General features: G+C 32.5%; 4 protein-coding genes across 6 annotated transcripts; all 4 read right to left on the bottom strand.

The window, feature by feature from the left end:
* Positions 1-2,000: 2,000 nt before the first annotated feature.
* Positions 2,001-4,308, bottom strand: LOC107894804 (uncharacterized). Its single transcript, XM_016820015.2, has 10 exons — positions 4,114-4,308; positions 3,981-4,036; positions 3,825-3,882; positions 3,625-3,664; positions 3,322-3,423; positions 3,188-3,240; positions 3,027-3,087; positions 2,811-2,896; positions 2,503-2,724; positions 2,001-2,390 (listed from the first exon to the last, which is right to left on the bottom strand). Exons 1-10 carry the CDS (start codon positions 4,150-4,152, stop codon positions 2,241-2,243), a joined length of 867 nt encoding a protein of 288 aa, XP_016675504.1. The 5' UTR covers positions 4,153-4,308; the 3' UTR covers positions 2,001-2,240.
* Positions 4,309-6,542: 2,234 nt separating this feature from the next.
* On the bottom strand, positions 6,543-9,157 carry LOC107893356 (mediator of RNA polymerase II transcription subunit 20a). 2 transcript variants are annotated; one of them, XM_016818317.2, is made up of 5 exons: positions 8,983-9,157; positions 8,725-8,867; positions 8,448-8,626; positions 8,253-8,342; positions 6,543-7,113 (listed from the first exon to the last, which is right to left on the bottom strand). In XM_016818317.2, exons 1-5 carry the CDS (start codon positions 8,994-8,996, stop codon positions 6,871-6,873), a joined length of 669 nt encoding a protein of 222 aa, XP_016673806.2. In that variant the 5' UTR covers positions 8,997-9,157; the 3' UTR covers positions 6,543-6,870. The 2 variants fall into 2 exon arrangements, with proteins under 2 accessions (XP_016673806.2, XP_016673807.1); XM_016818318.2 differs by lacking the exons at positions 8,253-8,342; positions 8,448-8,626; positions 8,725-8,867; positions 8,983-9,157 and adding an exon at positions 7,277-8,221.
* A 1,915-nt stretch (positions 9,158-11,072) lies between these two features.
* Positions 11,073-13,377, bottom strand: LOC107893357 (growth-regulating factor 6). Of its 2 annotated transcripts, XR_005907879.1 has the most exons (5): positions 13,138-13,377; positions 12,738-13,059; positions 12,353-12,654; positions 11,431-12,249; positions 11,073-11,329 (listed from the first exon to the last, which is right to left on the bottom strand). XR_005907879.1 is itself a non-coding variant. In XM_016818319.2 (4 exons), the coding sequence occupies exons 1-3, from the start codon at positions 13,310-13,312 to the stop codon at positions 12,369-12,371; spliced, it is 783 nt and encodes a 260-aa protein (XP_016673808.1). In that variant the 5' UTR covers positions 13,313-13,377; the 3' UTR covers positions 11,338-12,249; positions 12,353-12,368. The 2 variants fall into 2 exon arrangements, 1 of the variants encoding a protein (XP_016673808.1); XM_016818319.2 differs by lacking the exon at positions 11,073-11,329 and having other exon boundaries at positions 11,338-12,249.
* Positions 13,378-17,387: 4,010 nt separating this feature from the next.
* Positions 17,388-22,424, bottom strand: LOC107893358 (O-fucosyltransferase 35). Its single transcript, XM_016818320.2, has 10 exons — positions 22,273-22,424; positions 21,695-22,159; positions 20,190-20,315; positions 19,981-20,053; positions 19,758-19,828; positions 19,578-19,666; positions 19,038-19,170; positions 18,573-18,805; positions 17,872-18,348; positions 17,388-17,722 (listed from the first exon to the last, which is right to left on the bottom strand). The coding sequence occupies exons 1-10, from the start codon at positions 22,276-22,278 to the stop codon at positions 17,521-17,523; spliced, it is 1,875 nt and encodes a 624-aa protein (XP_016673809.1). The 5' UTR covers positions 22,279-22,424; the 3' UTR covers positions 17,388-17,520.
* Positions 22,425-22,954: the final 530 nt, after the last annotated feature.

The raw sequence follows: 22,954 nt of genomic DNA, 5'->3' as shown, positions 1-22,954 counted from the left end.
TCAATTTAAGACTCAATCGACAACCAATATAATTAAACCTTAAAAAAAACTTGACTCCTACAAAGCAACATCTTTAAATTCAAGCTTTTAGATAAATATATTTTTTTATTTTAAAAAATTAAAAATATAAATTAATTTGATTTAGGTATATTTTGTTGATGACATAGACAGGAAGTAATCAGGTTGAGCTAAACTTGAATATTGTCAAGTCCAAGCTCAATACTTAGTTCGAGTTTGATCAAATATCTATTTTTAAGCTCGTTTACTAATTTTTATACTCAAGCTCAAATTCAAGTTTGAGCTTAGCTCAATAATTAAGTTTAAAGTTAATAATATTTATTAAGCGCAATAACGTAGTTTAATAATATAAAAAAAAACCCAAAAAAATTTACAAGTCGTTCGAATCAATTATTACTAAATTTGAATTTAACTTGATCGATAGCTCAAACTCGAGTTTAGCTCGGTAACTATGGAATCAATTGATGAGTGATTTTAGAGGGGTTCATTTAGGGGTGATTAAACTTCGATTAAAACTAAATTAACCGGTCGAACCAATCTAATTGATTAATTGGTTGGCGGCCAAACTTAGTTCGGTTGGAGGTCGAATTATACTTATTTTAACCAAATAATAAAAAATATAAATTTCAATTAACCAATCGAATTAATCAAAATATTTCAATTCTATTAACAGTTAAATAATTAAATAATTCCCCCAACCGTTTGAAACTCTTAAGTTCATTAATTGCTACGTGGCTACTAAGAAAATGATGAAAATTTGGAAATTGAGGATGAAGGACCCCACAATCCAAAGAAATTTTAAACAAACGTTAATGTTTGTTTGGTGGATGGAGATTTACTGTTAATTATAGATTATGATTGATGTTAATGTTTGTCTGTATCAAATGATATACATTTCATGTGATATTATGGGTTAACTATTTATTAATTAAATCTTAATTACGTGCTAATTACTTAATAAATTTTAAAACTTAAAGGTGCAATCTTTCTTTTATAGAAATTATAGGTGATTAATGACTTTTATACTGGAGAATATGAATAAATCTATCCTGATATTTTATCTGATTGCATTTTTTATTTATTAAACTTTCAATTTTATTCAATTTAAAAGTTTGTTGGCGTTATTTCCCTTCTATATGCTGTCATTAGTGCTAGTCTAGCAGTTGGGCTTGGATGAGCGGTGCGTTTACTTGTTAGTGTAAAAACAGTAGTGGTGATGAGATTATATACTGTAGCGATATTATAGTATGAGACAAAAAGTAAACTAAACGCATCGCACCGCACCGCACCTAATCGCCCATTCAATACCACCCTTATCTTGTTCGGAATTCTAGTATTTGGATTTGAATTACCAGGTAATGAATATGTTATGATTTGTTGATAAGGTGGTATGAGGATTTGTACCAACCTTGACCAGTCCTCTGTCTCAAGGTTCAATCCATTCATCATATGTTCTATAGGTTTGGATAGCTTGATGGAATGCCATTTTTATCACATTGATAAGGTTTGGGAATTTTCTTTCAAACATAACTTTACAACATCAATTTTTAATATTTGAAATGAATGAAATTTCTAAAGGAACAGATCAATTCACTATTTAATTTGACGTACAAGTACTAATTTACACATTCTTTGAGTAAATGGCAAAATACATTCTAGTCCTAATACAAAGACGTTTATTGTACTTTTAAGGTTAAAAATATAATCTAAAATACTAAAAAAGTATATCAATAAGAATAAAATAAATCTCAATATTACCTATAATATAAGGAATAATATAATACATATAATAAAAAGTTAAATATTTATAAAATTTAAAATACTATTACGATCGACTAATAGTGTCGTTGAAATCGGTTAAATCTATACTAGTCCGGACAAAGATTAAACCGATTTTGACTGAATCCCTCAAATAACATCTCACTATTATTTGAGAGAAAAAATGGCAATAATGAAATGTTATCTATCAGAGAAAAAAAGCATCATCAAAGCCATCAAATATTCATATGCATGAATGCCACAAATCCAATGTTCATTTATAATAATGGAATCAAGCTGGGAATACCCTTTTCTTGTTTCCACCTAAAGAATCATCTGTTTCAAGTTTCATCTTCGAATCCTTAAATAAATCAACTAAATTTGGTTTTCACATCATTTGTTTTCCCTCTGTATTGTGTAGAACTAACATCGAAAATCCGAAAAACCCGAAAAAATTGAGCCCATCAGAGTTCACTCAAACGATTTAAAACTGAATCCATATCTGGTGTTACAACAACATGCTTGTTAACTTCCCCAACAACACAACATTGCTTCTTTGCAGTATCAACAGCTACAACATCCTGTGCAAACACACAACTCAAACCCGGATTTACCTGCACCGATTCGGAGAAGTTGTTCAGACCAATCACCGGCACGACTTCGTCGTGTTGCAATTGAAAACATATGACAAATTCGGATAAATCTATGAATTGTCAAGTCACTTACATCATAAATGGTATCTCCTAACTTCAACTTGACGGCACCGCTTTTATACACTAGCATTTTTCCCATGAGACCTGCAGGTAACTCGGTTAACCCGCACATCTTCTTTGCCGAACGTACAGTCCTGGATGAACCGGAGCTGCTAGCACCCTCGTGCCCGGCCTTTATAATCGGCAAAGTCGGTGGTAACTGAAGAAATAACATCATTGGTTCCAAGTTCTCCTCCTAATCCAACCCATCAATAAGCATCATTATAAAAAACCAGGGGACAATAAAAAATTTTAGATTCATGTACTTGTTTCATTACTAACCATTAAGCCAAGACCGACTGCAGGCTCAATCGAATTTTCATCGTAAGCTACATTTTGCGCGGCAAACTCCTCTTCGTCGAGAAACTCTACGATTGCGAAGTCAATAAGATGTAAACAGGTTTAAGTGGATAACAATGTCACATAGTCAGTTGTGTAGTATGGTGCAATGTCGGACTTCAACAATCCCGTAAAACAGGACAATCACATATGACATACCTGGACATCCGGAGTACGGTCTCCTCATAGGAAGGGTTAGAGGATAGTAACTGTAATAATCCTACAGGAAGCATTCAAACACAGAAAAACGGAAATACAAAACCAGTAAGTATGCAGGCCAGTCATATTGGATTGCATTAATAAACCAAAGTTTAACATACCCATGGTTCTTTGTATTCTTTCTCCACTCTCAATCCCGATCCATGAACGCCACCTATAGAAACATCGACTATAAGAAACCGATCGAAATTCAACTCGATCACTAGCGAGACATCTTATGTAAGGATAAGCATACCGCTGAAAGTTTCTCCGCTACTATGATTTGCACCTTTGAAAGTACCGAATGTTTTTATCGAAGCTCCTCCTCCGAAACCGAATGCAACTTGTGAAGACGAAACTGAATGTCAAGAAAAGCACAAAACTAAGAGCTTAGATGTAATGTGTCCCAATTTTTGTTCTTTTTATACAACCTTTACAATTACAAGTATCATTAGGATCTACCATTAAAAACAAAGCAACTAATCAACCAAAATTTTGCTCAAATGCTTCTTTGAACGAAATTTCCTAAATAACACATAACATATAGTGAAAAATTTACCTTTCTTTTCAACCTTAGGCTTTGTCCTTGCAGATGTTTGCTGTAAGAAAATAACACATAACGAGAAAAATCAATGCCTGTCATCAAGAAAACAGCAATGGAAAAAAAAATTGGCGGAAAAAGAGTACATTAACGAGAAAAATCAATGCCTGTCATCAAGAAAACAGCAATGGAAAAAAAAATTGGCGGAAAAAGAGTACATTTAAACGCTGAAGCAAATCCCTGGCTTGAACAGCATCAATGTCTTCGACGACTTCACTGAAACCAAACAATCAACGAAAAACAAACTAAACAAAAAAGACAAAAAAAAAACAGCTTTCGAAGTGTAAGAAACCAAAAAAAAAAACGACATTTACGTTTTAACCTCAAGCTTTGGTGCTTTGCGGGGAGGAGCTTTGGGTGCAAATCTCATCTGCAAGAAACCCCATAAAAAGATTGATGGAACAATGATCAATGGATATGAAGTTAAAAAAAGGTGTTGAAACAGACCTTTCTGGGGGCATTGGTTTGCTCTTTTTTTGGTTCCATTGGATGAACAAAGAGAATTGAAACAATGATCTGAATGGATTGGATAAACAAGGATTGAATCGAATTTGAATCAATGAATGAATGAATAAGGAGATGCGATTGAAACTTTGTAAAAACAGAGACGCAAAGCGATAGTGAAGAAAAAAAGACGGCTAAAAGACAATAGCGAAACTATAGGTGTCGCCGAACGTAAAGTATTTATATGTGTAATAAACCTAGATCGAACCAAACTATTAAACAAAAAATAGGTGGCGGTTTAAATATTTAGGGTTAATGTCATGTTTGGCCCCTGCATTTTCACCTAATGTGTAATGTGGTATTCGTAAAAGCCAAATTCCAATTTGGTAATATTATATGGTGTATTAGTGTACCCAAAATCTTAACATCTCTTAATTTACACGATGACTTAATAATATCGGATAAATAAATATCATGTGTTAATTTTGAGTTGTGTTTAATGCTTAAAAAATAGAAATAGAAAAAAATATTCAAATAATTTAATCACTTGATAAAATCAATCAACCGGTAAAATTTATAAGCAAAATTCAAAAACAATTGTATAAAGTCATTTAACATCCATTTATTCGTTGTTGTCAAGTTAGCGGGCACATGACTACATGATAGCTTAGTACATATACCAAATTAGACTTTTTATTTGTATAAGTACCATATTGTACATTAAGTTAAAGTTTAGAGGCCAACTGTGATATTAATCCAAATATTTAATATGTTATTTGTAAGTATTTAATAGCTTATGGAAGAACCGCAAGCTCTTCATCTTTCAAGGGAAAACTTGGAGTTCAAGCAAGATAATTAAAGTTTCAACTAGTTTGGTCAATCAATTTTCTTTAGTCGTTAGAGATGAATCGATTGACGGCTATGAACTCTTGTATGAGGACCAATTGACACGGGTTTGGACTTTTCTCAATGCTGATGGTGCTGTTCAAATGGAATCAGGGAGTGTAGCAGCAGAGGGAGTTATGCATGATTAGAATGGAGATTGGGTCTTTGGATATAATCGATTCCTAGGGAACTGAACTCCCTCTGCTGCTACACTCCCTGATTCCATTTGAACAGCACCATCAGCATTGAGAAAAGTCCAAACCCGTGTCAATTGGTCCTCATACAAGAGTTCATAGCCGTCAATCGATTCATCTCTAACGACTAAAGAAAATTGATTGACCAAACTAGTTGAAACTTTAATTATCTTGCTTGAACTCCAAGTTTTCCCTTGAAAGATGAAGAGCTTGCGGTTCTTCCATAAGCTATTAAATACTTACAAATAACATATTAAATATTTGGATTAATATCACAGTTGGCCTCTAAACTTTAACTTAATGTACAATATGGTACTTATACAAATAAAAAGTCTAATTTGGTATATGTCGAACTTTGGGGCATTTTAGATGACCTAAAACTCATTCAACAAAGAGAACATGATAAGGTGATAATCCAATTGGATAACTTGGAGGTTATTAAAGCCATACATGGAAGTGTTAAGAAGATTTCAAATTCTGCTCTGATTAGAAGAATACATCATATATTGTCTCAAGAAGGTTAATGGATATTACGACACATTCTTAAGGAGTATAACCAAAACGCGAATTATTTAGTCAAATTGGCTTTTGCAAAAAAAGAGGATTTACAATTATTTGAGATCCTTCCAAGAGAAGCACTAGAATTTCTTGAAACAAACAAGGAAAGGAGTACATGCGTTCCTTCGGCTTTTTCTATGTAATTTAGTATTGTAATGTTTTATTTGCACAAAAAAAAAGAGTGTAAATTATGTATTTATGTAATGAGAGATAATATGATATATGTAAATATATAAAATTAAAATAAAATAAGATAGTGGTATTATGGTAGAATAAAAATAAATGAAAAAGAACTTCATATGTTGATCCGATGATCAAAGTGTTTACCGCTTCAGGTGTAACTAGAATTCGAGTCACGCTAGTTAGGTTGTCATATTCAGCAAAAATAAATAAATGAATGAAAAGAAATAAACATATTATTTAGATATTTCAAATAAAATATTATATTTAAATGATTTTAAAATTTTATAAAAATATAATAATAAAAGAAAAAATATATTTATACAATAATTCTTATCATTTGATCCGTGGTTAACATACATGTTAAGAAATCTTTACCTTTCTGTAGGTCCAACATAATTTATATATTTATATTATATTCTTGTTTATTTTTTAAAGAGAAATATGCTTATTTAAATTTAATCCATATCAATGATTATATTATATAATATCTACAATACATATATAATATAAATTTGAAAAAAAAATGTAATTTTAAAAGCTAATAATTAAAAAAAATCAAAACCTTAATTTCAAATTAATATTTTTATCCAAACCTTCTTAAAAAACAACAGATAAACCTCGAACATGAATAGATATCCATAAAGACTTACAAACCGAACCGTTATCACTCCTAGTAAAGCATCACTTACGGTTGCATTACATCCATGCTTGCATTTAAGTTCATCTCTCCTTCCATTTACTTTTATCTGTTCCTTTCTACATTTTTTCTACAAACTAAATAACAATTCATTAGGCTCAACAGAACACGATGCTAACAAAACAGGCCAACACCATCTTTTTTTCAATTTCATGAGAAGGAATCCAGTCATACAAGTAAACATACATAATGATCATAAAACTCTGTCCGCGTCACTCTGGACCTGGGTGGAGTATCGATATCCTAATTTCTTCCGGTTTGTACTGCTTGAACCGATGCAATTAGTTGACTCGTGACATGAGTGTACTGGACGGCCGTGTGTTGTGAAGTATAGTGGTCTGCAAGTCCGTAATCTGAGAAGTTTGGTTCTATATGTATGAAATGGCCTGGCAATGATCGTTTGGAAATCGCATCTTTCCAAATATCAGAAAACTCCTCCATGATTTGTTTGGATTTCTCTAGTGAAGAAATCGGAAGATACTCCACCTGCGAACAGGAATGAACAACTTCTATTGAACTACGGTTGCGCAATAAGTTTAACAACTAGGGTTTTTCCTGGACCCAACAGCTTAAAACACCAAAAAAGTACTCAGGGATTTCAGGTAATAACACTGGATAGTTTAACCTGGAGACAGGGACAAGACGGTACCAGTATTGAATGTTGAAGCAAATGTAAGACGCTAGACATTCCAGTAAGTATGAACTCATAAGCATGCATTGATTTGCTCATCCTGACTCACAAAACCTGAAATCCTATCTATCCACCAGAAATTAGGATTTATATTTGAGAAAAATCAATATCAGCTTGTTTCCCAATCTCTGTAACACTGCCCTAAGATGATACATAAAAACCCACATTACTGAAAAACCTAATCTACATTAGCATTCTGAAAGCGTTATTAAAGTTTAAGACAAGTAATAACACAGTACCTCCATTAATATACCTCTAAGAACTACAAAATCATAAACACTTTGACATTCCGAAAAGAGTAAAAAATTCCAACCACATAACGATTTGCACACTGTTCTGGGTTTTTTATAATAAAAAAAATACTGAAGCTCTATCTATCCGCTATACAAATATTGAAAAATCAAACACCGCCTTGTTTTCGAATCTCAATGGCACTGCTCTAGGAGAAAAAAAGGAAACAACTTTGCCCATCATTTCATTAAAACGATACAGATAACCAGCTTTAGCAAAAAACAGACCTACATTAGCAGTCTGAAAATATGTTTTTAACTTTTAAAGTATTAAGACAAGTAACAACACAATACCTCCATTACTATTCCCCTAGTGACAGATTGCTATGAAATACACAATCATAAACACTTTAACATTCCGAAAATTAAGAACATTTCAACCGTGCAACGATTTGCACACTTGTTAGGATTAACAAACACCGAAATGGCAAAACCCTAATTACCCACTAGAAATCAGTGTAGTTATGGTGAAAAATCAAACATAAGCTTGTTTCCCAATTTTATGGCAGTGATCTAAGGGGAAAAAGAACAACTTTATCCATCATTTAATCAAAATGATATAAAAACAGGCTTTAGTGAGAAAAAATCTACATTAGCATTCTAATTGATGCTCTAAAGTATAAGACAAAGTAATAATACAATACCTCCATCACTATTCCTCTCAAATTTTCAGAATGAGAAGGTACAACTTTGCCTACTCTCAATTGGAAGTCGCCTAGTTGGTATTGAAACCCCTACGAGAGAACAAAAATGATATCAGAAGTTCAAGCCCATTGCTTCAAATCCCCAACGATCCATAAATGAAAGGGATTTGAAAGAGAGAAGTGAAATCAAATTACCTCGAAATTAAGGGCGACCCTGGATTTATAAGACTGCAATTTCTCCATTATCAACTGAATAGAAGAATCAGATTCCAGGACAATCTTATTGAACCGAAGCACGAAATAGTACTTGTTTGGTTGTTCTGGAAGCGAAATCCCGATGAATTCACGCGGGAACTCGGCGGATAACGTTTGATCTGAAGAATAACGTAGTTTCATTAACCAATTGATCGAATTAGTGAACAGAGAAGGGAAAAAAGGGTTAAAAATAATAGGGGTGGAAGAAGTAGCTGACCTCGTAACATGGGTTTATAAAAAGTGAGAGTGGCTTTCCAACGACCTTCTTTGACGCCATTGATGCTCTCGACGCATTGCGAAACTTCGTTTAGGATTTGGCTGTTCACGGTTGATCCTGCATTGGGCTGCCAAAAGAAAACCCTAGGCAAAGAAAAAAGAACGAGAAACGAAATTGAAAACTAAAAGTTATGGAAATCACTGGAGGAGAGTTTCAAGTTTGAATCGAAGATTTCCTTTTTTTTTTTGGTTTATTTACCATTTCAGAGGCATCGTCGTCGACTTCTTCCAGTAGCGATTGTAACGCTGATAAGCCGCCGGAAAATGTGACAGTAAACGGCGGACATAAGAGGCTCTAGGGACTTATATCTGCTTATAGATGAAAACGGTGTCGTAAATAAACCAAAAAAAAAAAGAAGGGTAAACTCAATTACAAGTTTTAAAAAAAAAAAATTGTCAATCTTTTATTAAATTACTTAAAAGATAATTTCACGGTTTTTAAAATTTACATAATAAAAATTTTAATCCTTAATATTTATATATTATATTAATTTGGTCTTAATTTTTAAAAAATTAATCTTTAATATTTACACATTGTGCAATTTAGTTAAATTTAAAAAGAATGAGAAATGATAATATTATTATCATAGGATTTTTTAGTGTTTCGATTTTTGGTATATTTCTGATCAAATATAGTTGATAATTTTTTTTTAACTTTTTAAGTGAAAAGGGTCACAAAGAACAGTAAAATTGTAAAAAAAATCAAATTACACAATGTGTAAAGTTGAGAGTTAAATGTTTTAGAATCAAAACTAAATTGACACAAAGTATCAATGTTGCTAATATGCTAATTTTAAAAGTTGCCACATTATTTTTCATTAGTCATTTAACGACCGGTGATCGAAAAAAATAAAAATCGTATAATTAAATAAATATTTTGTAATTTTTCGTAATTGAATGATAAAAAAAATTAACAATAGTTGCATCACAGCATAGTTTATCCTAGGACAAAAAATCACTATATATATATTAGATATATTGACATTTTTTTGGTACAAAAATATATATTGATTATTTAAAAATTTTAATATTGTTGTTCTATTTTAAAAATGAAGGATTAATAGGTAAATTCCTAGATACGAATAAGTAATTATATAATTATTAAGGTGCAAGACAGAAATTCTAGTTATTATTCTAAAATCGCACATAATTATATATATATTTGAATAAATTTATTATAAATTCTGATTATATTTAATTTTTTAGATGATATTTAAAATTACCTATAATCCTTCTTTAACTCATAAATAGGAAGATAATGCGTTTTAATACACTTTAATCTACGTACTCCTGGATTGACAATAATACTCATACTAGTCGAACTAAGACTCAATCAACTATAGTTATATTTTTTATAGATTAATTATTTGGTACATAAATATATTGATTATTCAATGTTAGATGAGAAAAGAAAAGTAAATAAGAATTTTTAGATGAGAAAAAAAAGTAAATAAGAAATTTCTTTTAAATAGAAAAAAGGATTAAAAAGTAAATTCCAAAATATTAATCGAGTAATTACATAATTGTAATATTTTTAAGGGTTAATATCCAAATATTTCAATTTTATCTGTAAGGTTAAAATAATATAAAATGTCATTCTAGTCCCTCGACTTTTCTGTACGATTTTGTAATCTCGAGAAACCTTGTGTAGGGCCAGTTCTTCATTGCTTTTAAAAAGTACTTTTGAAAAGTGCTGTGGAAAAGTGCTTTTGAGAATTACTTTTGAGAAGTACTTTGGAAAAATTTAAGTGCTTGATATTGCTGTAAAAAAATGCTTTTGAAAAGTAAAATGTCCATTTTAGACATGATATTATAAAGTAACAAATATGTATTTAAATAATGTTCAAATTAGTTAATATTATGATATTTTAGTAAAAATATAAAAAAATAATTTATTATAACTTATTGTTAATATTTTAATATATAATATTAATTTTAAATATTTCTAAGTAATTAATATTAATTATTTATTAAATTTAATTAGAATATATAAATTATATTTAAATATTTAAATATAATAATTAAATATTTGTAATTAGATATTGACACAATTGTATTATTTTAAAAAATATTTTTTATTTTTAATTAATGCTTTTAACATATTTGTAAAACTTTAATAACAAAAAAAGAGAACAGAAAATAATAACATCAAACACATTTTAAGTCAAAAAGTAAAGTTAAAAAGAAAAAATAACAGCCAAAAGTATTTTTTGGCCGAAAAAGCTAAAATTTACTACTTTTTCATTTCTAAAAAAATTCTTCTCAAAAATTAAAAAAATTATCCCAAATTCTTCGTTGCTTTTAAAAAAAAACAATTTAAAAAAAAAATCATCCAAAAGCAAAGGATAATATCGTCGGCCCTCCTCTCCTTCCCACTCTCTTTCTCCTTACCTTTATCCTCTCTTCCACCCCCCCCAACTTTTTCTTTTCTTATGTTTTTTCTCCTTTCTTTGTCCACTTCTCCAACGACCATTCCACCAAGTTTTTTGTCTCCACCACTGGCGCTACGGGCCTTAGTTCCAGGAATCTCCTGTCTTTCACCTCTCCTTTTTTTTTTCTTTTCGCTGTGGCGGAATAACCCCAATATTTCTCCCCTTCCCCGTAGGCTTTTGGTCGCTGAAATGGTGGAGGAGAGATTCTTGGCCACCTTGTGGTCTTTCCACGAGTTTCCCTTGGAGCTTGGCTCATTTTCTCCGATCGGGAGTTTCCTCGGCCTTTGTCTTTTACCATTCTAGCAAAGGTTATTGTGTTTGGTAGACTGTCATCATCGATAGATCTCGACTGCTTGTGCATGGTGTTGACGAACTAGTTGCACACTTGCACTAGTCCCATGCAATCTACTTGTTGATGTTGCTCTAAAAGCTATGAATCTTCCTCAGTCGGTGGTTCTCAACGATTTCCACGATGGTGATGGTGATCCTTCTCATGGACCTTGCTATAGTTATCGCTCCCCTTGGTGGTGGTTTTGCTAACAGTGGGTACGACAACCCTATTTTCTCGGGTTTCTTCGACCAGACCACACTCTCTCCCTCCATTCCCACTTCTGTCAACTTATCCCAAATCTCATTCTCTCCTCCTTACACTCGGACCACCCTATCCTACGAATATCGCCTTGTTAGTTAAAACGCAATAACATAGACTATTATTGCAGTTAGCAGTAGATTTAAGTTCTTGAAATTAAAAACCAGAAGTACATATCAGCACCTTTGGAGCAGCCATTCAATCTTATATACAATAGTATATATTTATGAACTCTATATAAATCTGTTGCAGGCAAACTAGTGTAACCAGAAAGATAAAAAGTCATTGTTTCATTAAAAAAATTCACCCAAAATAGAAAAGCCAAAAGAAAATAATAAACAAAGGACTATATATATATAGTCTGAAATTCACAGAAACAAGTGAACCCCACTGAGTAAATTCTTGGCTTCCATTGCGGAAACCCTATCACTGGATATTCAACCACCTGCAAAATCCAAAATTTATGTCCCTTAAAAGCTGGCTAAAAGCAAAAACAGCCATATTCACAAGTTCATGTCTTTTTTTTTCCCAATATACCAGTATCGGACCTTGAAAATGCGGAAATCATGAAAAAGTGGAAGAAATGGAGATTGAGAGCTTGGTTGTTGAATCTGACGAACTTTTTGATGATTTATGATCATCATAATCAAGCCATGAATCTCTATGTTTTGGTGGCCATTCATCAATGAAACGATGGATTTTCCTTTTGGGTTTTCTTTTGTCATCATCATCCTGATCATGCTTGCTTTGTTTCAAGCTTTGAAGTTGCCATGAAGTACCATCCCCCATTGATGAACCTGAGAAGCTCCTCCTGGTCCCACAAGGCTCATGATCCACCACTTGTTTTAACCTATATATAAACTCAAAAACCAGTAGTAAAAAAACTAAAAAGACATGAGCTTGAATTGAGTCCAAGGTTGTTTGTGACCGAACCTGTAAGAGCTTGAACCCAACAGACAAAGGGTGGGTTTTTCTGTTGATGCATGGGTTTCAAAGGAAGACAAGCTTAAAGACAAGCTTTGGGTTGCTGTTGAAGAAGGGTTCACCATTGTTATACCGGTACTAGCTGCTTCTTCTTCTTCCACATGCTTTCTTGAACGGTTCTTCCCTCTATGCATGTGTCTTTCACAGTACTTTGAATCAGTATAGGCCAATTTCGAGCACCTCCATTTTTTCCCATCTGTTCTTCGACACCTCCCTGGTTCCGGGTCCACTTTTCTCTCCATTCCCATCTCACCACCACAATTCCATCCAACTGCCAAACACAAAACAACAATGAAACACAACACAATTCACTACAAAAAAGTACAAAGTGGGGGACTCTTGCTTTTACTTTTATCATGTTGATGAGGCTCCAAGAAGCTTGTTTTGATGGTGAAGAGGAGATAAGATGGTATAGGGATGCCTAAAACCATGTACTTGAAGATTAAAACTTGGTTTTGAAGCTCTTCCCATTGAGTTGCAGTAAAAGGAAACCCGCTGCTGTTTCTTCCACTCATCATCATCATTCATTCAAGCAACTAAAAATTGAGTCTTTAGACCTCAATGTTTAATGAAAGAGTTGATCTATGATCAGCACTTCGTTTTATATCATTACTTGAGAGGCCTGCAAGTGCAAGAGTGCGTGTAGAGTAGGTATATATTTATTTGATTAAATTCTGTTAGAAGTCCCTAAACTTTATGAAAGTTATGAATTTAATCATTAAATTTGATCAATTTTAATTTTTATATTTTTCAAAAAATAAAATTTTACGTATATCCATTTTATTAAGTACAATTGTTGATTTAGTTAGGAAGAGCAATTTTTGGTTAAACCAACCTATTCAAGTTTTTCGATTTTGGTTTAGTAGGGAGAAATGGATCAGTCAATTTTGACTTAGATTTAATTAGCTAATTCGGTCCGTTATCAATTTTGAATCTTAAATTGAATTGATTGAAAAAAAATGACTTATTTTATATTATTTTTAAATTATTTGAAATATAAATATATTTAAAATAATATATAATAGATATATAACAATATAAATTAAACCCAAAACTTAACAGAAAAAATCAACTGAACCAAGCGAGTCAAAGTCAATTTGATTTGGTCGCTTTTTTCAACTAAAGTCGGTCAAGTCGATTTTTTCATGTTAAAGTTAGTTAAGTAAGTTAAAAAAACCCGATTAACTAAACCGGTTGCTCTCCCCTAAATTCATTTTAAGTCTTTATACTTTTTGAATTCTGAAATTTTAATCTTAACGTAAAACGACAATTATTAATCCGTGAATAACATATGAAAATAATAAACTAAGATGATATTTACACATAATCATATATTAACCACGTCATATCATGAAAATAATAGAACTTAATTAAGACTTTTAAGAATATAAAGATTAACGCCAAAATTTAACCTATTTATGTTGAGGGTACTATTTCCCAACTGCAAAATCCTTCTAAAAACACGGATGAAACTAATGGTTCTGATTATGATGCTGCTGCTGCCATGCCATTTTCTTCTCTCTTTTTCTTTTTAATCTATCACTGACACTTGAAAATCATGAGAGAGAGAGAGAGAATGGGGGCTTTAATATTAACTGCACATCTCTCTATTGCTTCCCTTTTTTCTGACATATCAGATAAAATTTGGTTCAATGGCTGCTCTTGGCTCTGACAATGCTACTGAAAACACATAAAAGCAATGGGTTAGTGGATTTGAAAAGACTGTAAAAGAAAACAAAAGGCAGAAGGAGAAGTGTTGTTGTTATTATTATTATTATTATTGTAAGAGTTGGTGTCTGACAGTCTGAACCAAATGCCTGCTCTCATGGGAAGCTTGTACAGTTTTAAGCTTTTACTGCTACTTACTTTAATTTTTTTTGTTTATTATCTACTTCTTGCTTCATCATGGTTACCCCAGTATTCCCCCACTTACCATACAATTCCTTTTCAATTTGGGAACCTGGGAAAATGAAAGGTTAGCTCTAGGGTTCTTTTGCAGCCTAACCAATTATGTGATTCAAATATCAATATATTTAATAAAATTATTTGTTTTTTTAAGTATTTTTATATATTTTTTGAAAGATGATATATTCATAATTTAATTCAAGTTGAATATTTAGATATAAATACTTTTACCTTTTTCAAATTTAAGATTTAATGATAAATTTAGCTACTAATATTTACATATTTTATCAAAATAATTTTAATTGTATTTTTGAATTTTTTTCAACCATCAATTTTTGTGTTTTTTTTTCAAACTAACAAATTTGATGACAATAAGTTAAAAAAATTGACGTAATGATATAAAATATTTTTAATAAAATATAATTTATTATTTAGGTAATCCGATAAAATAATTACATGTGGAAAATAATAAAATAAATAAACCATACATGAAATTTAAAAAATAACTCTTAATTTAAAGGAAATAAACATAATTATCTAAGAAAAAGTTTCAAAATGAATGCATACATTTGTTTATCTAGAGATTTCAAAAAGATAATTAATAAATTAAATTGAAAATACTGACTGTGTGCATTCATTTTGAAACTTGTTTTAGATAATTATTATTTTTTCTTTAAATTAAGAGTTTTTTTTAACTTGATGAATTATTTATTTATTTTATTATGTTTCACATGTAATTATTTTATTGTGTTATCTAAGTAATAAACTACATTTCATTAAAAATATTCTACGTATGAAATTTCACATCATCCTATTAAAAAATCATCAAATCTGTTAGAAAAAACATATTGAAAAAAAAGAACAAAGGTTGATAATACCATTAGTGTCATTTTGACAAAACATATAAAAGTTAGCGATCAAATTTGTCTTTAAGTTCAAATTTAATTATATTTGTATAGTTAGCTCTAGAGGTGTCCATGGGTTAGGCCGTGCCCAACAAAAAATTTAGGCCCGTTTGCTAGGCTCGGGCCCAAAAATGGGTCTAAAATTGTGCCCAAATTCGGCTCGAATAAAAATGTTAAAATCGGAGCCAAAATTGGAGCCTGACCTGGCCTACCCATATTAAATTTTTTATATTATTTTTTAAAAATATATATAATAGATAAAAAAATACTAAAAACAGAATAAATTAAAAACTATGTATACTTAAATAACACTAAGATAAATGTAACTTAGCAAGAAAATGTGAAAAATAGTAACAAAATTAACAATAAAACAAAAGTTATCTAATATCCAAAAAATAACAATAAAATAATAGCAACATAATTATGAAATAATAACAAAATAGAGAGAAAAAAAACAAGAAAATGATTTAAAAAAGCAACAAAAAATAGTAAAAAAAAAAGCAGGTTTTTTTTCATATTCTGGCAGGTTGGATTAGGCTCAAACCAAAAAAGATTTACCCGAAGCTCAGACTGTTTTCTAAACATGTCTTGATTTTTTGCCCAAGCCTATTTTTTGGGCCTATAATTTTACCCAAACCCTCCCACTTTTTAGGTAGACCTTCAGGCCGAGCCGAATGACCCAACCCATCAACCGATCTAGTTAACTCTAAGACGTAACCTCAAGCTTATGATGAAAGTGGGCTTTAACTTTCTTCAAGCTCCAATCACATAGTCTAAATCCAAGTAACTTAAAACGAGCTAAATGTGTTAATTGAAGAATTTGTCAAAGTTATCAAGTTTGGAGAATGTGGATCTTAAGTCAATTTATAAACGAAACGGAATTGGAGGTCCAAAAGCTCAATATTTGACTCAAGAGTGCATGATATTGGAAGATGCTAACAAACTTTGTGCAAATCAACCCACACGCCTAGCCCATGAAGATGACCTCATTTGAAGTGGACTTACTTTATGTGGGACTTAGTTAAATCTTGATACCAAATGATATGGGCAGCAACCAAGAAACTTGGACTCCAAGGAACAAGAAGAACAAGGAAAACTCCAAAGATTGAAGAAACTTGAACTCCAAGGAAGTGAAGGTTTCTTGCTAGTGAAGAATGCTTGAACTTAGATATAATGATAAGACACATTACACTTATAAGGACAAGATTCGTATTTGAATTTTAGAGATGAAATTGCCGGGAAAGACAATTACAAAACCTGAAATTTCAATCTCCATAAATAAATTGACATGCCAAAAGGAAACATCGTCTCCTGTCAACCACAGAATGCTTGTCTTGCATTTACGTTGTGCATTCTAACATGTCATGCAGCAACTAAATAAACATATATATATTTCCATTCTGCAAATTCATCCATCATTGAACTCAATTTTTTTTTTTTGTATTATTAATACCCAGATGTAATACAATTCAATGAATATATCATATTTCCATCACTTATTCAAAACTTTTTAAACTTTTGCACGGGAACAACCTAAACCAATTCTCTTTTATCAAAAAAGGCAAATAGACCAAAAAATTAAAATAAACAACATTTTCTTATGAAGGATAGTTAGGGGTATAAAATCCCTCTCCCATCAAATGAATGTTTATCTATTACCTGTATCTCTTGATAACAGTATGCCTGAACCCTATTTGCTTTGCCCTGCTGATACCTCCATTGATGATGACTTCACATGCCTCCTCGGGAATTGCCCCCTTGAGCAGGCTTTTGTAGTGTGTGTTTTTTCTCAACCATTGAGTTGAATCGTGGTATTATATACGGTTTCATCCTTACGGAATGGTATGTCTGAAACATTGCCAGCAGAGTGCACACCCTCCTTTTCAGTAAGCTTTTTTACTTCGTAGCATTTAAAGACAATTCTATATTTCTTCTGTTCTTTCACAGAAGCATCCCGGAAATGGATTTGCGTAAAAACTCTCCTCCAATTTTGGAAACTCTCCACGCTCTCTAAGATATGGAGCTCCATTTCGATCTTCATGAAGCTTTTTCACTTTAGAACTGAATTTCTCCCAAGAAATATTTCCCTCATCATATTCATCCACAAGTCTTACAAAATTCATCCTGCACCAACAGATAGATGATTGTTTATACACATTTTGGTCCAGAAATTACAATGATTAGATGCCATAGAACTATTCATTCAAGAAAGAACGGAAACAACTATATTGAAAAGGTTAAGAATAGATCCAATCTAATAGGTAGCAAATTACCTGTCTGGGTTGATAGTCTTCTTGAAGTTCTCAAATCGCCTATGTCCTTGCACCGCCTTTGCCATATTTCCATCATAAGTATAAACAAATACATCACTCTGAAGGGCAACAACATAGTCTAGACCGGCCAACATGTTCTGATGGTTCTTGAAAGGATTCAATTCCTCATCTGTTGCAAGGGAGGAATGAGAGAAGATGTTAGGAAAATCCTCCTTAAGAGGCTCCATACTTCCATTTCCATAAGCTTCACCAGCTACCAAGTAAATCCGAGTACTTGGAGGGAAACCCAATGCTCTAAGCAAGAGGGAAGTCTCCCTCGGGGTCAGTGGACAACCACCAAACAACCTTCTCTCTGTCCCATTAATCTCTTTCTCCTTCCAATGGCTGACTTCATAACGCATCCTACGTAGCTCATCATCTTCTTCTGCTGTCAAACTATGACTGCAACCCGTAAATGCAAGCATATCCTTCTCGTACCTATAAATTAAACAAATAGAAGTAACATAAATCAGCCTTGCTTTCTTTGCAGCATATCAAGTTAATCAATGTCATTATTTATCAAGCGTACCATAAAATCCATTTTCATGATAATAAATGCTTAATCATGCCAAACACAAATAAGGCGAGTACAGAGGTATTCTTTTCGTTTCTGGGATAAGTGGGAACGTAGCATTCATAAGAAATAAATTTATTCTACTCACCTCAAATGTAGAGCAATATAAGGGCTGCCATTCTGGCGCATTCTAGAAATCAACGTGCTTCCAAGCTCTTCAATTGGAGCCGAATATTTTAGTGCCTTATAGCTTACCCGGCACCTCAGTTTTTGCACAGAACTTGGGATATCATTATTGGCAAGCCGAGAATCTGTGTGCGTAAAATAGATTACTTTATGCTGCTTCAGCAACGGAAGGACCTCTGCCTTATAATAGCTAACCTAAATCAGAAAACATGGCGGTTAGTTGCTACTAATCTCATAAGGAACAAGTAATACAAGATACATGTATGATGTGAGTTGACAGAAGCAAAACCGCTTGTACAGTTGTATGAATGGGCAACTAAAATTATTGCCATTTTCAGGCCAAAACAGAAACAAACATCCTCAATGATAGGTGCTTTGCGTATTTTCAGTAGACATTTGCCAATGACAAAGATAAGGTTGTAATGACCTTAGACCAGGAAATTGGCGTTTTGTTGAACGGTTCAATTCCAGAATACTCAGGTGGTATGGTCTCAACTATGTGGACATCATCCTTCAGGGTCTCGATGAAGTGCTGCCAGTCAAATAGATCTTTAAAGCCACTGCAAATATATCAAACCAATCAACTAGCTAACCGTACACAATAGTTCATCCCATGCAACACTTTTTTGACTTTAGCAGTTCATCCCATGCAACACTTTTTTGACTTTAGCCAAAAGAAGATGTGAAGCATGTCAATCTAGGGCATAACCATAAATTAGCCATACATTAATACCAATGGATGCCAGTTTTCAAAGGCCTCACAAAGAAAGCCTTGAGTAATTAGTGTGGAAATGTATCATTTCAGAACTGATCGGACAGGTTATAGATTTAGTATTATGTCAAGAAACATGTAAATACAGACTAATTCCTTTAGTATTCAACATTTGATCAGATCAAATTAGGGATATATGGATAGGTGCAAAACAGAAAATGTGAAAACATTAGCACAATCCACAAACAACCTAACCTTTCATCTGCCCAATACGAGGTGTGATCGAGTGAGGGAAGAACAAGTGTTGCCTTCATAATCTTAGCAACAGCAACCACATCACAGATCTGCATTCTAAAATTATTCATACATCAGACTGCAGTAATAATTAAAGGTCAGGCTATAAAAGAAACAATGAGAAACACACAACAAACAGACCCCAAATCTCATCTGATTCAGACCACCATTAGCATTCACAAGAATGTAGCCATTCGTCTTTGCATCTGGCTCTGCAAAGAGTGAAACACTTAGAAGCATGGAACAAACAAAAACATAGAAATCAATTACAACTTTGCAAACACACAAGAAACATCAAGGTGTCAGTAAACACACAAGTAGAAAGTAGGTAGAGAATATTAATGAAGCAGTAAGAATTCCATACTCTTATGATTCTTTGAATGGTCAATGCACTGGCTGAAATTCTCACTACTTGGTTTTGACCAAATACCTGAATGCTGGATAAAAATTAAACAAATCTCAACGTTCTTTTTGCTAATCAGAATAACAAGTTCCAAGTGTTCTTCGTTAATCATGTTCTTCAAGCAAACCAAGCAGATGTGAGATATTTTAAGGTGCAGACTTTAAACTTACTTCTGCTATGTCAGATGCCACTGTCATTAAGGTTCTATCTGAATCACTTCCTCCATCCCTGTACCCATAATCATGAGAGCCTTCATCCGTTCGCTTTAGTTGATTGGTGGAGGGATCAGGTAGATCCTAATTACAATAAAAGAGATAGCACATTAGAAAGGAAAAGTCTTATGCAATGTTCTACAAGTGATCTATCATTAAACATAACTTATGCAGTAGGAAAAACACATGGGAGTACTTCAGTATAAAAGTTCTGTCATAGTGATCAACTAAAAGAAGGTGAAATTTACTCCCTGTGCACACCCAAAATTGATTAAGAAGAACCTGTAGAATGCAACTATTCCTATGTTATTCTGATTCTTTTTTAAGTATGTGTGTCCAACACCTATGTCCAGTGCATGTATGGATAGGAGTATGAAAATATGACCTTCCAACGATTCTCCAAATCCATAGAAAACACTAGAAAGAATTCAAAGCAGCCATGTTATACACATATAAGTATCCAATACTCACGTCCACATCCGAGTAACATAGAACTACTCCACTCCAGGCATAATAATATATGGTCTTGCGATGCAAAAACAATACTTAAGCCACTTACTTTTACTCCCTAATCATAAATACTTTCCGGAAGGGAAAAAAAGTACACAAGACAATAATCACCGTGCACATTTTTCACATTAAAGAAAAGCCTAACAATCTCCAAAAATAGATCACATTTTTCACATTGATCCATCTGCATTAAATTCCAGTGCAAGTCAATTCATAAACAGCTACAACAAAAATACTGCACATAATTCAAAAATAATGAAAAAGACCTGATTTGATGTTATGGTTTCGATAGCACATTAGCAAGGAAAAGTCTTATGCAATGTTCTACAAATGATTTATTGTTAAACATAACTTCTGAAGCAAGAAAAGCACCTTGAGTAACATAGAATTCAAGTTTTCCACAAAAGTTAAGAACACAATATTCTTTCCCAATGATATGCTTAGTCCTCAACTAAAAGAAGGTGAAATTCACTCTCTAGTCTCTATATACACACTCCAACTCTTATATAAGTTATCTTTATCGATAACTGTGTCTAATGCATATTCAGACATGAATACGAGGATATAACTTTGTAAAGACCCTACAAATAAACCGAAAACTTAAAAAAAATTGAATATACCCATGTCATATACATAACCAAATCCAAGTAATATAGAACTATCCACTCCAGGCTTATACATGATCTTGAAATGCAAAAATGTTAATCAAGCTACTTACTATTACTCCCTAATTTCGTTTTTGTACCCATTAATATAGTTACCCATAAGGAATAAAAAAAGTAGACAAAGTAACAATCACCCGTTAATTTCCCAAGCAAGATCATTAAAGAAAGCTATAACAATCTCCAAAAATTGATCACATTTTTCACGTTGATCCATCAACATTAAATTTCAGTGCTAGTCAATTCATAAAACAGCTATAACAATTTTTTTTTTAAAATCATGAAATAAACCTGATTTGATGCTAAGGTTTCGATAGCAGATCCAAACCAACCAGTAGCACAAATCTTAAAAACACCCAAAAACAAACAAACTCCACAAAAAACCAAGAACATCCAATGCCCAAGCTTCTTCTTCTCTTTCAACCCGAAATCAAAAACCAAGGATCCAACACTGGGCTTCCTCAAGAACAACCCTTTCCTTTGACTCAACCCTTCGATTGAAACCAAACCCACAACTCCAACTTCCGATCTGGGGGAACTCGATTGCAGATCGATCTCGTGATGCACACTCAAGTTATTTCCGTTGCTCCCGTTGCTACTGCCGTTACTTGAACCACCGACAACGTTGTTGCCGGTACTGGTCTGGGAGTTGCCATTGTTGTTGCGCTTAAACGAGTGAGCTCGACGAGTCATTGGACCCGAAAAACGGGGACTGTTAACTCGCTGTGAAACGCCATCGCTCGTGTTGTGGTGATGCTGCGTATGGTGAGCCATTAAAATTTTATTACTCTTTAATGTTAACTAATAATATATTTATTTATAATAGGAAAAAAAATTAAAATAAACTGAGTAAGGATTTTCGATTAAACCTCCATTATCAAAACCAATAACGAAACATAGATTTTTGCAGAATTTGGGTATTTTGAGCTCTGAAAATAATATAATTCGGAAATTTGTAAAAGCGCGTGTTTTAGGACAAGACAATGGCGGTGTTGGCCTCTCCGAATTTATTGTCGACGATTGGATTTTTTATATTTTTTCAAATTCTATAAATTGAATAAAAAAATATTACAACATGATTATATATTTTTAAGTTATTAAAATTTAGATAAATATAAATAATTTAGCAAAATAAAGTAAAGCTTGGTAAATTATAAAAATAGTCATTTTTGTTTACCTTGGATTACATTTTAGTCACTTATGTTTGAAATGTTATGTTTTAATCACTTACATTATCGTTTTGTTACGAAGTGGTCACTCTACCGTTAAACTCTGTTACCTCCCTAACAACAGCTGAATAAGTTTTAAATGCTAACTTAGATGTCTAATTGTTGGGATGAAAATAGGTTTTTAATTAAATAAATTTAATTTGAACTGTCACGTAGGACATTCAAATTGGCATTTAAAACTTATTTGGACTGCCGCATAGGACTGCCATTAGGGAGGTAACGAAGCTTAACGATAAAGTGACCACTTCGTAACAAAACGATAATGTAAGTTACTAAAACGTAACATTTTAAACATAAATGGCTAAAATATAATATGAGGCAA

Source organism: Gossypium hirsutum, chromosome A13 (assembly GCF_007990345.1).
Source record: "Gossypium hirsutum isolate 1008001.06 chromosome A13, Gossypium_hirsutum_v2.1, whole genome shotgun sequence".
In the NCBI taxonomy this organism is placed as follows: domain Eukaryota; kingdom Viridiplantae; phylum Streptophyta; class Magnoliopsida; order Malvales; family Malvaceae; genus Gossypium; species Gossypium hirsutum.
The sequence above is the reverse complement of the archived record's forward strand: the minus strand, read 5'-3'. Positions and strand labels throughout refer to the sequence as shown.

Excerpts from the sequence above, each read along its gene's own strand:
- LOC107894804 (XM_016820015.2), bottom strand. The coding sequence starts at position 4,152 with ATGGAACCAAAAAAAGAGCAAACCAATGCCCCCAGAAAG. Across the intron at positions 4,037-4,113 it reads AAACCAATGCCCCCAGAAAG|ATGAGATTTGCACCCAAAGC; the intron begins GTCTGTTTCAAC and ends GGTTTCTTGCAG. Across the intron at positions 3,424-3,624 it reads GCCTAAGGTTGAAAAGAAAG|TTTCGTCTTCACAAGTTGCA; the intron begins GTAAATTTTTCA and ends CTTGACATTCAG.
- LOC107893356 (XM_016818317.2), bottom strand. Across the intron at positions 8,627-8,724 it reads TTATAAACCCATGTTACGAG|ATCAAACGTTATCCGCCGAG; the intron begins GTCAGCTACTTC and ends GTTATTCTTCAG. Across the intron at positions 8,343-8,447 it reads GGGTCGCCCTTAATTTCGAG|GGGTTTCAATACCAACTAGG; the intron begins GTAATTTGATTT and ends GTTCTCTCGTAG.
- LOC107893357 (XM_016818319.2), bottom strand. The coding sequence starts at position 13,312 with ATGATGATGATGAGTGGAAGAAACAGCAGCGGGTTTCCTTTTACTGCA. Across the intron at positions 13,060-13,137 it reads GCCTCATCAACATGATAAAA|TTGGATGGAATTGTGGTGGT; the intron begins GTAAAAGCAAGA and ends TGTGTTTGGCAG. Across the intron at positions 12,655-12,737 it reads TTGGGTTCAAGCTCTTACAG|GTTAAAACAAGTGGTGGATC; the intron begins GTTCGGTCACAA and ends GTTTATATATAG.
- LOC107893358 (XM_016818320.2), bottom strand. Across the intron at positions 19,171-19,577 it reads TCGTATTGGGCAGATGAAAG|TGGCTTTAAAGATCTATTTG; the intron begins GTTAGGTTGTTT and ends ATATATTTGCAG. Across the intron at positions 17,723-17,871 it reads AAGACTATCAACCCAGACAG|GATGAATTTTGTAAGACTTG; the intron begins GTAATTTGCTAC and ends CTGTTGGTGCAG.